The sequence below is a fragment of the Oncorhynchus kisutch genome, linkage group LG14, assembly GCF_002021735.2.
Source record: "Oncorhynchus kisutch isolate 150728-3 linkage group LG14, Okis_V2, whole genome shotgun sequence".
NCBI classification, from domain to species: domain Eukaryota; kingdom Metazoa; phylum Chordata; class Actinopteri; order Salmoniformes; family Salmonidae; genus Oncorhynchus; species Oncorhynchus kisutch.
This window is the reverse complement of record NC_034187.2, coordinates 31,533,654-31,549,866: the sequence shown is the minus strand read 5'-3', so window position 1 is coordinate 31,549,866 and position 16,213 is coordinate 31,533,654. Positions and strand designations below refer to the sequence as shown.

Here is a 16,213-nt window from a genome sequence, read left to right as displayed (position 1 = left end):
AATTCTTACAGAACATTTAAAAAAAAGCTTAGGTTAGTGGTAGTATCTTACCGGAAATAGTTAATTAGTAAACCTATCAAAAAATATGTGCACATCTGTGGTTGAAGTTGTGGGCTATTCAATTGGGGGAAAGGATCACTTGAAAACATGTTGACATTTTTGTATCTACCTATCAATGAATTCCTGAATATGTTATTGACACCATGACAATATAGTAGCCCATTGAGCCCCCCCCCCCCCTTGAATCTCATTAAATAAATCTAAATAAGCAAAATAATATGAGATCTTTGATTGATTTTACAATATTTCTATGATCACGGTCCTGTTTTGTTCATTGCGTAACATCCGACATTCAGGGCGAAGACTTCCTGACTGCCAGCTCAACGATGGCGTCCTGCGCTGAGGTTGGTGTTTTGACGAATTATAACCTGAAATAATAAAAAGGAGGGGTTCATTAGTTTTGACTAAGATATACAGTTACTGAAAAAAATCAAACTGACATTTGAAATATATTAGTGTACCCAATGGAGAACCCATATCAGTACTTCTAATGTCTGTTTACAGTCTCATGGCTAGCGCTAACAGCCGTAGCTAGCTAACTTGCTAGCTTTTCAGACCATTCCCTTTATACTTCTTAGCAAGATGTTTTTCGATTTGCTTTTAACCACTGATGTGTTTGTGGTATGGATTAGCATGATAACTTAGCTAACGTTACCTTGCTGTGTCTTGCCATTGTACAGCATGGTTCCAACATTCGAGTTAGTACTTATGTTAGCTAGCTAATGTTTATGCGATTTTATTAGGGATCTGCTTCGGTCAGTTATGAGCCGACCGAAAGTACTGCATCTCAGAAGAGAGAGGAGAGACTCCGAAAATTCCGGGAACTGCATTTCAAAAGGGTGAGTTTGTTCAAAGATTCTATTTCAGACACCTTCTAGTAACGTCTTGGCCCATTAATGGACTAAAGGAGCCTAACGTTTCTCCTTATAGACCAAAAATCTATCCAAAAAGCCAGCAGCTGGCTATATTGATTGAATTAATCTTACCGTCCAAAGCAAAAGCCAAAGGGAATCTATGCAAATCAAATGTTATTGGTCACATACATGTTTAGCAGATGTTATTCCAGGTGTAGCGAAATACTTGTGTTTCTAGCTCCAACAGTGCAGTAATATCTAACAAGTAATATCTAACAATTCCACAACCATACATACATCTAAAGTAAAGAAATGAATTAAGAATATATAAATATTTGGTCAGCAGCATAGACTAAGATATAGAAGATGGTATATACATATTAGATAAGTAATGCAAAATATGTAAACATTATTCAAGTGACTAGTGTTTTATTATTAGTGGCCAGTGATTTAAAGTCTATGTATATAGGGCAGCTGCCTCTGATGTGCTAGTGATGGCTATTTAACATTTTGATGGCCTTGAGATAGAAGCTGTTTCTCAGTCTCTCAGTCCCAGCTTTGATGTACCTGTACTGACCTTGCATTCTGGATGATAGCGGGGTGAACAGGCAGTGGCCAGTTGGTTGTTGTCCTTGATGATCTTTTTTGGTCTTCCTGTGACATCTCAGTCCCAGCCACTGCCTATTTTCATCAAGTCCAATGAAGTTCTTTGAGGGCCGTGGTGGTATCAGCTTGAGGGTAGAGGTCGACCGATTTAATCGGCATGGCCAATTTGAATTAGGGCCGATTTCAAGTTTTCATAACAATCGGTTATCAGCCTTTTTGGATGCCGATTATGGCTGATTACATTGCAGTCCATGAGGAGACTGCGTGGCACCTGTTATGGAGTGCAGCGTCAAAAGGACCTTGTGGCTGCAAGGAGCCACGGTAAGTTGCTAGCTAAGATTAAACTTATCTTGTGAAGATTGATTGTTTTTTCATATCTTCACTAGTTAAATACACATAGTTGATGATATTCCAAGGTTAACTAGCTTGTCCTGCGTTGCATATAATCAACGCGGTGCCTGTTAATTTATTGTCGAATCACAGCCTACTTCGCCAAACAGGTGGTGATTTAACAAAAGCGCATTTGCAAAAAAAGCACAATCGTTGCACAAATGTAGCTAACCATAAACATCAATGCCATTATTAAAATCAATACACAGAAGTATATATTTTTTCAACCTGCATATTTAGTTAAAAGAAATTCATGTTAGCAGGCAATATTAACTAGGGAAATTGTCACTACTTTTGCATTCAGTGCAAGCAGAGTCAGGGTATATGCAGCAGTTTGGGCTGCCTGGCTTGTTGCGAACTGTGGAGACCTTTTCTTCCTATCAAGACAGTAATTAATTTGCCAGAATTTTACATAATTATGACATACCATTGAAGGTTGTGCAATATGTAGACTTAGGGTTGCCACCCGTTCGATAAAATACGGAAAGGTTCTGTATTTCACTGAAAGAATAAACGTTTTGATTTCAAAATTATAGTTTCTGGATTTGACCATATTAATGACCAAAGGCTTGTATTTCTGTGTGTTTATTAGATTATAATTAAGTCTATGATTTGATAGAGCAGTCTGACTGAGCGGTGGTAGGCAGCAGCAGGCTCGTGAGCATTTATTCAAACAGCACTTTACTGCGTTTGCCAGCAACTCTTAGCAATGCTTGAAGCACAGCGGTGTTTATGACTTCGAGCCTATCAACTCCCGAGATTAGGCTGGCAATACTAAAGTGCCTATAAGAACATCCAATAGTCAAAGGTATATGAAATACAAAATGGTATAGAGAGAAATAGTCAACGAAATAGTCAAGGTTTTGTGGCTGTTGCTAGGCAACACAGACTTTGAACTCCCTCCAAAGATTTTCTATGGGGTTGAGATCTGGAGACTGGCTAGGCCACTCCAGGACCTTGAAATGCTTCTTACGAAGCCACTCCTTCCTTGCCCGGGCGGTGTGTTTGGGATCATTGTCATGCTGAAAGACCCAGCCACGTTTCATCTTCAATGCCCTTGCTGATGGAAGGAGGTTTTCACTAAATCTCATGATACATGGCCCCATTCATTCTTTCCTTTACACGGATCAGTCGTCCTGGTCCCTTTGCAGAAAAACAGTCCCAAAGCATGATGTTTCCACCCCCATGCTTCACAGTAGGTATGGTGTTCTTTGGATGCAACTCAGCATTCTTTGTCCTCCAAACACGACGAGTTGAGTTTTTACCAAAAAGTTATATTTTGGTTTCATCTGACCATATGACATTCTCCCAATCTTCTTCTGGCTCATCCAAATGCTCTCTAGCAAACTTCAGACGGGCCTGGACATGTACTGGCTTAGACAGGGGGACACGTCTAAGCCCTGGCGGCGTAGTGTGTTACTGATGGTAGGCTTTGTTACTCTGGTCCCAGCTCTCTGCAGGTCATTCACTAGGTCCCCCCGTGTGGTTCTGGGATTTTTGCTCACCGTTCTTGTGATCATTTTGACCCCACGGGGTGAGATCTTGCATGGACCCCCAGATCGAGGGAGATTATCAGTGGTCTTGTATGTCTTCCATTTCCTAATAATTGCTCCCACAGTTGATTTCTTCAAACCAAGCTGCTTACCTATTGCAGATTCAGTCTTCTCAGCCTGGTGCAGGTCTACAATTTTGTTTCTGGTGTCCTTTGACAGCTCTTTGGTCTTGGCCATAGTGGAGTTTGGAGTGTGACTATTTGAGGTTGTGGACAGGTGTCTTTTATACTGATAACAAGTTCAAACAGGTGCGATTAATATAAGTAACGAGTGGAGGACAGAGGAGCCTCTTAAATAAGAAGTTACAGGTCTGTGAGGGCCAGAAATCTTGCTTGTTTGTAGGTGACCAAATACTTATTTTCCACCATAATTTGCTAATAAATTCATAAAAAAATCCTACAATGTGATTTTCTGGATTTATTTTCTCATTTTGTCTGTCATAGTTGAAGTGTACCTATGATGAAAATTACAGGCCTCTCATCTTTTTAAGGGGGAGAACTTGCACAATTGGTGGCTGACTAAATACTTTTTTGCCCCATATATTGCCCCATATATTAATCGGTATCGGCGTTGAAAAATCATAATTGGTCAACCTTTACTTGGGGGGGGGGGGGGGGGGGATATATACACGGCTGTGACTAACTGAAGAGAATTAACCATTGGAGGTAATACGGTCGGCATTTGATTGAGGTATTCTAGGTCGGGTGAACAAAAATACTTGCGTTTCTGTATGTTATCACAATCACACCATGAGTAGTTAATCATGAAACATACACCCTTCTTCCCGGAGAGAGATTTATTCCTGTCTGCGCAATGAACTGAGAACCCAACTGGCTGTACGGACCCAAAGTATATCCCAATAGAGCCATGCTTCCGTGAAATATAGTATATAGAGTATATTACAATCCCTGATGTCTCTTTGGAAGGAAATCCTCGCCCTGAGCTCGTCAACATTCCAAAACCGTACCGCAAGCAATGAGTTTTAATGTTCAGAACGAGCATCGGTGCTCATCACAACTTCCCCGGCCAGAACATACTATTGTCAATGGATACTAAAGGTAGTTAGCGTTTATGAATTGGTTATTAACATCTTAGTAGCCTACCCTCATTTGAGCTCACAAGTAGCTTGAGTTTATATGGTACAGCTTGGATCTGTGTTCTTTGTTTTCAAGTTCTGGAATTGATGTATTTTGTGGTATCTGTTTCAGAATGAAGCACGCAAGCTCAATCACAAGGAGGTTGTGGAGGAGGACAAGAGACTGAAGCTGCCAACTAACTGGGAGGCTAAGAAAGCCCGTCTGGAGTGGGAACTCATGACCGATGAAAAGAAAAAGGTAGCTCTTTATCAACGTAGATAGTTGACTGCTATGCATAAAGGGACATTTCACAGAGGTTGATTTTTGGGTTTGTTTTGATCGTGTCTGAGGCATTTCGAGATCAGTGAAGTTTCACACACAATTGGCCACAAAGAAGGCAGGTCTGGGATTTGCGTGCCGAATGAATGTAGTCCTGCTTTGTGGCATTTCGCGAAGCCTCTGTTATACCGATCATACTATACGTTTGTCGGCATGTAGATATGGTTGTCCTTGTTCGATAGAGCCATGGGACGTCTTTCAGCGACGTTCTGATCGGCAGATTCATTACTAGATATACAAGGTGACACATTTCTTTCCAGCTTCTAAAAGACTACAGCTCGGTGTGAGGCGGAGCTGACTGCTCTGGCCCCATTGTGCATTCACTATGAATGCTGGAGCTGACTGCTCTGGCCCCATCAAATCAAATTTTATTTGTCACATACACATGGTTAGCAGATGTTAGTGCGAGTGTAGTGAAATGCTTGTGCTTCTAGTTCCGACAATGCAGTAATAACCAACAAGTAATCTAACTAACAATTCCAAAACTTATACACAGTGTAAGGGGATAAAGAATATGTACATAAGGATATATGAATGAGTGATGGTACAGAGCAGCATAAGCAAGATACAGTAGCTGATATCGAGTACAGTATATACATATGAGATGAGTATGTAAACAAAGTGGCATAGTTAAAGTGGCTAGTGATACATGTATTACATAAGGATGCAGTCGATGATATAGAGTACAGTATATATGTATGCATATGAGATGAATAATGTAGGGTATGTAAACATTATATAAGGTAGCATTGTTTAAAGTGGCTAGTGATATATTTACATCATTTCCCATCAATTCACATTATTAAAGTGGCTGGAGTTGTGTCAGTGTCAGTATGTTGGCAGCAGCCACTCAATGTTAGTGGTGGCTGTTTAACAGTCTGATGGCCTTGAGATAGAAGCTGTTTTTCAGTCTCTCGGTCCCAGCTTTGATGCACCTGTACTGACCTCGCCTTCTGGATGATAGCGGGGTGAACAGGCAGTGGCTCGGGTGGTTGATGTCCTTGATGATCTTTATGGCCTTCCTGTAACATCGGGTGGTGTAGGTGTCCTGGAGGGCAGGTAGTTTGCCCCCGGTGATGCGTTGTGCAGACCTCACTACCCTCTGGAGAGCCTTACGGTTGAGGGCGGAGCAGTTGCCGTACCAGGCGGTGATACAGCCCGCCAGGATGCTCTCGATTGTGCATCTGTAGAAGTTTGTGAGTGCTTTTGGTGACAAGCCAAATTTCTTCAGCCTCCTGAGGTTGAAGAGGCACTGCTGCGCCTTCTTTACGATGCTGTCTGTGTGAGTGGACCAATTCAGTTTGTCTGTGATGTGTATTCCGAGGAACATTGTGCATTCACTATGAATGCTGGAGCTGACTGCTCTGGCCCCATTGTGCATTCACTATGAATGCTGGAGCTGACTTCTCTGGCCCCATTGTGCATTCACTATGAATGCTGGAGCTGACTGCTCTGGCCCCATTGTGCATTCACTATGAATGCTGGAGCTGACTTCTCTGGCCCCATTGTGCATTCACTATGAATGCTGGAGCTGACTGCTCTGGCCCCATTGTGCATTCACTATGAATGCTGGAGCTGACTTCTCTGGCCCCATTGTGCATTCACTATGAATGCTGGAGCTGACTGCTCTGGCCCCATTGTGCATTCACTATGAATGCTGGAGCTGACTGTTCTGGCCCCATTGTGCATTCACTATGAATGCTGGAGCTGACTGTTCTGGCCCCATTGTGCATTCACTATGAATGCTGGAGCTGACTGCTCTGGCCCCATTGTGCATTCACTATGAATGCTGGAGCTGACTGCTCTGGCCCCATTGTGCATTCACTATGAATGCTGGACCATGTGGTTCACTATGAGCAGACAAATACACGGGAAGTCGAAGCTTCCCGATTCTACCTGTGAAATGAAGATGCGTGTTTTATCTTGCGGGGAGATTTTTTATGTTTACACAACGTAATATTGTTAATGTAGTAATGACTATATACAGTGGCAGAGCTAAGGTGAAATAATTATCAGACACTGCTTGTTGGATGAACAGTCACGTGTAAGATGTTTTTTTGTTGGCTGGTCAAAAAGATGTCAGGTCAGCTGCAAGTTATGTACCTTAGGATAATAGATTAGTCATGTTATAAGTTTATCTAGTAATTGTATGTACTCTGTTGCTGTTTAGTGACTTGGTGTGTTTCTGTGTGATTTCAGGAGTGTGCGGCCAAAGGGGAGGACTATGACAGGGTGAAACTGCTAGAGATCAGTGCTGAGGATGCTGAGCGGTGGGAGAGAAAGAAGAAGAAGAAGAACCCTGACCCAGGATTCTCAGGTGAGAGATGGGACTCCTTTACTGAGTGAACAGGACTTCCATCCCTCAGCTGGTCACTTTTCCTGAACAAGAAAAACTCTGGTCCCTAGTTATAGGCTATTATATATATATTATACTGAACAAAAATATAAACGCAACATGTAAAGTGTTGGTTTCATGAGCCAAAAAAAAATTGCAGACATTTTCCATATGCATAAAAAGCTTATTTCTCAAAAATGTTGGGCACATATTTGTTTACATCACTGTTAGTGAGTTTTTGTCCTTTGCCAAGATAATCCAACCACCTGACAGGTGTGGCATATCAAGATGCTGATTAAACATCATGATCATTACACAGGTGCACCTTAAAAGGGGACAATAAAAGGCCACTTTAAAATGTGCAGTTTTGTCACACAACACAATGAGACAGATGTTTTGAGGGCCATTCAATTGTGGGCTTGGAGAACACCTACCAGTATGTTGTGCTATACACCCTCAATCTGTTTAAAAAAAATAATAATCAAGCTATCACCTAAAATAAGAGTTACTCCTGCGGAAACAAGTGGGAAAGAGTGACTTTTTAATGTTGTTCTGTAGAGCCTGGTTGTTTGTAAAGACCTCAGCTCCACAAAGACCAGCCTTTAAGGCAGCAGAAATTAGATTGCGGGATAGGGCTACTGGACGTGGTACAGTCACTCCACCGCAGTGCAGCCCTGTAAGAGGAATTCTGGGTGCGTGTAAAGACCCCTTGGGATAAATAATTTTTAACTGCCTCCAATTTAATTTGCCAAAAAGGATCGCTGCGTTCCCCAAATATGGCTGCCATCTGTTGCATCAAAACGTCTCTGAATTAAACCTTTGGGGAGAGAATTATCACCAGAGGGGCTTGAAAGGGCCTCATCTCCCTTAACCAGATGCAGGTTTTGTCGCAGGGCTTTGCGCCTGCTTGAAGTTAGTTCCGGTAATTATAACCCCTCTTGTTTGCTGCCATTGGCCCGCAGGTTACGCAGAGGCCCAGCTGCGACAGTACCAGCGCCTCACCAAGCAGATCAAACCAGATATGGACGGCTACGAGAGGCAGCGAGAGCAGTGGTGAGTTGGAGCCTCCTCATAAAACGCCTCTCTTCCTTTTCCATTACTGAGTGTTTCAGAGAAGACCGTATTTCCCCCATAAAATGAGTAGCATGACATTTTTTCCCCCGCCAGCCTTAAGCTTTCAGTTATTTTAGATAATCGATGCTGCCATCACAGTCTTCACAGATCAGCGTGCCCCTCTTCTGCTCCTGGGTTCGTTTTGACATAGCCACAGACTCAGTCATTTCATGTCTTGAAAGCGTCAATGTGAGGCAAACGCTCGAGAGGAATGGTATGGTTATAGTTATGGTGGGCTTTCTTGATCAGCCAAAGATGAGTTCAGTACCCACAGGTTTTTCCCCTTAATGGCTGCCACATGTGGAGCTGTGAAGGGTGAAGTACACAACAGCATAATGTTCCCAGTCAGAGATGACTGGTATTCAGTTTGGAGAGAGGAGGATCATTATAATCCCTATTATGTTAACTGACTCTCCTGTTCTGTCTCACAGCGGTGAGGATTTCCACCCCACATCCAACAGTCTGATCCATGGGACCCACGTCCCTTCCAAGGAGGGCATCGACCGCATGGTGGAGGATGTGGAGAAACAGTAAGCGTAACAGAGACTGAGATCCTATCCCCTTCTGACCTTGCATTCAACGCACTGGAGTCCAAAACAAGAATGAGAGCCCTTCGTGAATAGGGCAGGCAGACCATGAAACCTGCGGCATATCTAATACCTACTGAATGAGCCCCAGTGTTAATCCTGATGGGGCTGGCTGATAGGGCTCTTACGGTATCTCCTGCTGGAAAGGTGCTGGAAAACTCTTGTCTCTCTCACTTTCTATCTTAGTGGGGGACTGGGAGTGTGTCCTAGTTAAGGAGCTCTCGTCTCTGATTTTCAGTTGGATAGGCTGTCAGAAGAATGCATTTGCCCAATTCAATAAGGCATGGCGTGCCTTTTGAAAGAATGGCCATGTAATAGACCGGTCAAGCTACACACTGGACCTTCCATACCAGCTAAGGTCACAGGGGTTAAAGCTCTCCATCAATGCAATGGATTTCAGTCATATGGGTTCTGGAGATAGTTTGGAAATGACTAGTGCTGAGCGATGACCCAAAATGGTAGTTATTTTAAATTTTTTAAACAACAAATTGTCTGATGTCGGTAAAAAAATGGAATACCATTTCATTCGGTTTTTTTCTTCTGAGAGCTCGATGTGCAGTTTCTGTAGAGATGAAACAAACCTGAACTGTGCGATGTAAGGGAAAGGGGGATACCTAGTCAGTTGTACAACTGATTGCAATCAACTGAAATGTAGTAGGGAGCTGTAGTTTCCAAAAGGCCAATATTCTACATAGTTTAGCGCAATACACGTGGTAGTTAACAACAATGACCATAATTCATTGCGCACCCGCTTAAACTTGTCCGGGTCTGTGAGGCTTAGACAAGTAGTCTGAGAATGAGAGAATACATGATCTAAGTGATTGATAGTTGGTATTCAGCAGTCATAAAAGTATGCCTTGATTACTTTGAAGAACTACTAAAATAGTGATTTTTGTCAGACAGAATAGGCAGCAGCTCTATAGAGATGATAAATAATAAAGCCATGTGAATAAATGATGGTTAATAAGTGACGAGCATTAATGGGCAGTCACTACCATCATGGGACTTTTATTGTTTTATCAAACTGATTCCTTTAAAAAAAAAAATCAAACCGACCTCAAAAAGCAGTAATCGCATTAGAAATGACCCAGCCTAATACAGAAGCATTTTCTGTTCTACAAAATATGTCCGCTGAACTGACATGCATGATTGTTGCAGACACTCCGATGTTCAGATGCACCACCACAGAGCCCAACTCAAACGGTGGTGTCTAGTCTACTACTGTAACTGCTGGCAAAGTCATTCAAAGCCTCTATCACTCAGGATGGAACTCTCCAGTGCTACTGTTTTTGCCCTGTAATGTTATCAAAACAAAATCAAACAACCGCATAGTAGAATAGTTGACCTATTTACCTAGTCGGCTTGTTGCGTGTTCTATATGAGATAAATATTCCTTTGGAGGCGCATTGAAGTTGCGAAGCCATAGGGAGGAAAATGTTTTCTGACAAGCAGTCAATGTACAACTATTCTTAATGCAATTACAGGAAAACACGTTTGAAAGCAGTTTTGGCTTTTGTTAAAAGAGGGGGGTTCCCAGTTTTATTTCTTTACTCTTTCCATAGACTGGTTGGTTGTTTAGCAACAAAACCGACGCGTGTGCAACTCTGGGGAAAAACAGATGGGGTTGGCTTGAATTGTTGACATATTTATTGAAAACATTAATACATTTGCACAATGAGCACTTTTTGTCTCCAAACTACATTGTAACAGTTGTTGTTTAGCTTGTGAATTTGAACCATTTTAGCACAGACATGACATCAGTCAAAACACCTCAAAACAAGACATGGTATCAAGAACAATATAAAACTGGCTGGAACGAGCCACCTACGATTCCCCAGATGGCAGTGTCTTGTCATTGTTGCTAGCTATCTGGCCACACGGCCTTCTGCCCCATTGAAGCGTGCCTTGTCATCTAATCCGTCTATTGCGTGAGAAGCGCTTTTTTTTTTACAAATGCAGTTACAACCCGAGTTTCAAGCATGGTTTAGGTGCAGCTGTGCAACAGAGCTCTTAAAGGGGCAATGGCATCTTATAAGGTCAATTAAATAATTATTCATAATAATAATAATCAGAATGTTATGTCCAATGTGGCAGCGGTGGGGAAAAAGTACCCAATTGTCATACTTGAGTGACAGTATAGATATATAGAAAATGACTCGTGAAAGTCACCCAGTAAAATACTACTTGAGTAAAAGTATTTGGTTTGAAATATACTTAAGTATATTTTAGCAATCACATTTACTTTTGATCTTTAAGTATTGAAAGTAAAAGTATAAATAATAAAAGAAATCCCTATTACGCACACTCCAACACTCAGACATAATTTACAAACCAAGCATGTGTGTTTAGTGAGTCTGCCAGATCTGAGGCAGTAGGGATGACCAGGGATGTTCTGTTTAGTGAGTCCATTAGACCAGAGGCAGTAGGGATGACCAGGGATGTTCTCTTGATAAGTGCAATAATTTGACCTTTCTCCTGTCCTGCTAAGCATTCAAAATGTACTTTTGGGTGTCAGAAAATGTATGAAGTTAAAGTACATTGTTTTCTTTTGGAATGTAGTGAAGTAAAAGTTGTCAAAAATATAAATAGTGCAGATACCCCAAAAAACTACTTAAGTAGTACTTTAAATTATTTTTACTTAAGTACTTCACACCACTGCAATGTGGTAACTGCAGATGGACAAACCCCTATGTACATTTTATAGCCACTATGCTGCATCAGTCGGGATACAGGTGATGATGCTTATTGGCTATATGCCTGTTCCAATATGTTTTAACTGGTCAAAGTCATACTGTACAAAATTATCCTCTTTCCCTAAAAGCATGATGGTCATTACTTTCTGACATGAAATGAGAGGCCCCAGTCAATCTGAAATTGACTTAAGTTTCAGTCATAATTTTTTTGTTTGTTTGTTGCTTTAACCCCTGAGCTCAAGTCCCACACACTTGACCAGCATATTCCTTGCCCTAGTGTCCCTGGGTTACATTAGACCTCATTCTCTCCTCTCTCAGCACCCAGCTATATTTAGGGTGGCCTTGTGTTAGTGATGCTCCTGTGAGAGATGAGACTGGGCTGCCAGGGCATGACACACATCTCTGCTTAGAAGACACTAACTAAAGGCTGTGAGTTAGCGAATTGACTCTGTATGTGCCTGTGTGTTCGAGTAGACGAGTAAGGTTGTTCATTGGTGCTTTGGCATATGAACGTGTACCGTCTTTGTTTAGGGATTGTTGCTTTTGTGTGATGGTGAGTCATTCTGGAGAGATTGGATTTTAAGTAACTGAATGAGGTTTTTCTACTATGATTGTTGTCCTTTTGGTTTGTAAGTTGTTTGTGTGTCCTTTTCGTTTCTTGACACTGATCCTTTGCTGTTCTTCACAGGATCGAGAAGCGGGCCAAATACAGCCGGCGTAGGGCCTACAACGATGACGCAGACATTGACTACATCAACGAGAGGAACGCCAAGTTCAACAAGAAGGCAGAGCGGTTCTATGGCAAATACACAGCCGAGATCAAGCAGAATCTGGAGAGAGGCACAGCAGTCTAACTGGACTGGTCATTATAATGGACACTTCCATATCCTCTGCTTTGTTGTAACAGAAGCCCAAAATTACTCACTGGTTACAGGACTGGTCATGTACGTAGAAACCCAAATTGTTGTCCCTATGCTTACGTCTCTAGGATCAAGTTTATATTTTGACGCTGACATTTCTTTAGAGGCATTTTATGTTTAAATCTGTGTTTCTGTATTGTTACTATAATACTGTTGCTTAGTGGGAATGGTTAAGTGCAACCTGAATGATCTTCTAATGCTATTCCTGCCTTTCTGTCAGTGTTTGTATCAGATGTATGACCATGCATTTTCTTTAAATAAAACACACAATAAAACAAAAATGTTTTTTTGTTATCTAGCAGATGTGTTGGCCTTGGTTTGTTGCGTGCGGTCTGGGCTGGATGGGGGGGCTTGTCATGAGCGTGAGAATAGAACACTATTATTCTCCTTAAGGCTATAGTGTTTGTTATGCCAGCAGAAGAATGTGTTAGTAAGTGCATGAGGAGATAAACAATTAAGCAATTCAATTTAATCGTTATCGACCACATCTCTGTTAAGCCGACTGCCCCCAAGCAGAGTGATATGAGCTAGGAGAGGCTTGTGACCTAGGATGAGATCAAAGACCGTAAACAGATTCCCATGCTATCCTCACCCATCCCCTGATTTAATTTTCTCCCATATTCTGAATCAATGTGCCCTCTATGGGTTAATAGAAAACACGATGTGGGGGTCCTACAAACATATTGAAAGGGATTTGATCCTCCTCATTTGAATCAGACATTGAGTAATGTTTCATCTGCATTAATGAATGTGTTCTGAATGAGCCTCATGGGGTATGTAAATAAGATGGGGAATGGGGGGTTTCAAAGGCTAGCATGCAAGAAAATAGTGACAAGTTGTTTATGATTTCCTGGTAGATGAGGATGGTGTGTGTGGGGAGGGGGGGTATACAAATCACATCTTTGACATTTCTCTCCTTTGTAGAGTTGTAGGGACTCGGTCTGGTTTGGCTCTAAGGTGAGGGTTGTTTCTTTTGGATTGGCTGATCAGCCTGAGGATATTGGCTGAAGATGATGTAAAGGAAAGAAACACTACAAAACATTAACGATCAGTTTAGATTATATGACGATTATGGTGCTTTGACATTTTGCTTCATGGAGGGACAACTTTGGCAGTTATCTTTAGTGTTCCTAAATGGGCAACAACATTAATGTATAGATATTTCCTCTCCCTGTTGGGCCTATCCACAATCATGTGCCTGATGGGTAGGCGTTGACCAACAGCGCTACCGTTTCATGTCTTTCATCAGAGAGACCACATTAAATAACTTTTCCCTCAGTACAATGAGAAGAGAGTGTGACAGGTTAGCCAAATGGCTGTTGTTGGAAATTATTCTCTTTGGAGATGAGTTAGATGAGAGCGTGTATAAATTGGAAACCTGTTACACAGCGATAGATAACTCAATTGTTAATGACAATCTAATTCATGTGATTCACCCAAATAGATGCTTGGTATCCCTGGTATTAGGATAAATTAAACATCAAATAAAGTTTGCCTGCGAGGGATGACTTGTAGCATTTTTCTCAGGCCAAACTGAAAAGGCATTCTGTGTTCCACACACAATGGAATCCTTTATGCCCTCTGTAAACACTGGGTTTTTCTCTCCTAAAGATGTGTCAAGACTCTTGTGTTATTGCCAGAATGTTCCTGATTTAGAGAGTGCAGCTCCCTTGTGGCCAGATCATACAAGCAGAGGAGAGAGAAAAATACTCTTACGTCATGTAAGAAGACAGGAGGGAGAACATTTGTCCTGAGGTGTGACTGATTACATTACTCCTGTCTGAGCACTTGCTAGTGATGCAGAAATTAATGCTTATAAAAGTAATGATATAAGAAAATCATTGTGTGATGAACCTTCTAGACACACAAGGATGACAAAGCAGACCTGCCTTTCCTCCTCCCCATTAGTTTGCGACAATTCTCAGTGCCATTGATATTGACATCAAAGGTGCGGTGACTGTGATCATACTTGCATTTCATAGAGACAGGAAGACTGTTGCTAAGGATGTACTCTATTCAAGTGTGGGATCTTTGATTGTGTGGCATGACATGGGAATATCAGATTTAAACCTCAAGCCATGGGATTGTGGATTAATGTATTACTCCCCCATTGATTGATAAACATTGAAAATCACAGTTGATGGTAAATTAATAAGTTCATTTTACACATACGCCAAGATCTTGTCATAATAATAGGCTTACTGAGTCTCAGGTAAGATGCATCTGAAGGACAGTATCTGACTACAAGACAGTTTCACAAGCCATAATGACACTTTGGGTTAGCTCAGGTAACTTAGGAGAGAACATGTTCAAAAAAGCAGACATTTAGCGCAAGTCTGAGTTCTCTACTTGAACAAAGAGTTTTCAGCTCACTTGCCAAAACCACCTTCACAAACACTGCTCTATGTGTGTGGCTGTGACTTCTGGATGATGTAAGTTTTTTACACTATGAAATCTGAGCCTGAGTAAATCATTAATTAAAACCACTGAACATGAGGTGGCCATGTTGCTCAACTGCTGAGGGGATGCAGGTAGGTGATATGACAAGCTAAGCTATGCAGTTGTTTTTGTACAGGGGGTCTAATTCAGACCTCAAATCACTAACATAACAATTGGCCCCCAATCAATTACTTAAACTAGCTTGGCTTTAAAGGGGCAATCAGCAGTTGCTACATGCATTTTTAAAAAACTTATACAAATATAACTTATAAATGCCTCATGAGCTTAGTTCAACTGTCATGCTCCATCAGAGCCCAAAATATAAGCTTGGTTAAAACTATAATTTTGATATCATGGATGGTCAGTCCTTACAGCCACAGCTGTGTATTAATTTGAGAGTGATAGATTTCTCCAGCCCCAACCCTCTGTTTTTTACCGAAACGGGGGCGGGGAAAACACTTAGTTATTGTTTCTACTGCTGATTGCAGCAATTCCATCACTAAACTAGTTGTCAGTGTCACTCATCTTTAGAAAACCATTCCACTGCTAAACTAGCTTTGTCAGTATCACTCATTTCTTAGTGTTTGGGATTCACAAGTTCTGCAGCACTCTTCAGTGGTGAAACTATGACACTATGTGGTCAATGTTTGCAGTACAGCTGACTAATTTAACAGCAGGAGCACATCAACACTATTCATACTGGAGGAAACCTTGATTAGATTCTGCTATACTTTAAAATGTCATATTGCAGTATGCACACAACCAGTGCCGTTTCTAGGCATAAGTCGCTTAGGGCCCCCAACCCTAAGGAAGTCAGACAGGGTCTCAACCAATGATTTATATAAACACTAAATGACTTACAGGGGGCACTGTTTTGAAGCCACAGCACCTCCTTGGCACTGTCCCACCATTGTAAAAACCATTTAGGAAGCTATAGAAAAGCATTTAGTAAGGCCTATATTTCTTTTTGACACATTTATTCTCTTAGACACCTTAATGCACGTGTCAAACTCATTTCGCGGAGCACCGAGTTTCTGCAGGTTTTCGCTCCTCCTGTACTTGATTAATTAAGGTCACTAATTAGTAAAGAACTCCCCTCACCTGGTTCTTAATTGAAAGGAAAAAACTAAAACAAGGCAGTCCATGGAATGTTATGTTATCTAAACTTACAAATGAAAAGATATAAAAATGTATACAAGTATAATTGTTTTAATTTACTAATATTACCATCTCTACTACAACAAAAAT

The 16,213-nt window shown here is 41.4% G+C and overlaps 1 protein-coding gene across 1 annotated transcript; it reads left to right on the top strand.

Moving 5' to 3' along the window:
* Positions 1-306: 306 nt before the first annotated feature.
* LOC109903967 (pre-mRNA-splicing factor syf2-like) lies at positions 307-12,827 on the top strand. The gene is made up of 7 exons (XM_020501009.2): positions 307-404; positions 804-899; positions 4,672-4,797; positions 7,078-7,195; positions 8,176-8,266; positions 8,758-8,856; positions 12,295-12,827. Exons 1-7 carry the CDS (start codon positions 387-389, stop codon positions 12,458-12,460), a joined length of 714 nt encoding a protein of 237 aa, XP_020356598.1. The 5' UTR covers positions 307-386; the 3' UTR covers positions 12,461-12,827.
* The last annotated feature ends 3,386 nt before the right edge of the window (positions 12,828-16,213 follow it).

Bases quoted from the DNA above. Each gene is read 5' to 3' on its own strand.
- LOC109903967 (XM_020501009.2), top strand. The intron at 900-4,671 runs GTGAGTTTGTTC...TATCTGTTTCAG, and splicing joins GGGAACTGCATTTCAAAAGG to AATGAAGCACGCAAGCTCAA. The intron at 7,196-8,175 runs GTGAGAGATGGG...ATTGGCCCGCAG, and splicing joins CCCTGACCCAGGATTCTCAG to GTTACGCAGAGGCCCAGCTG.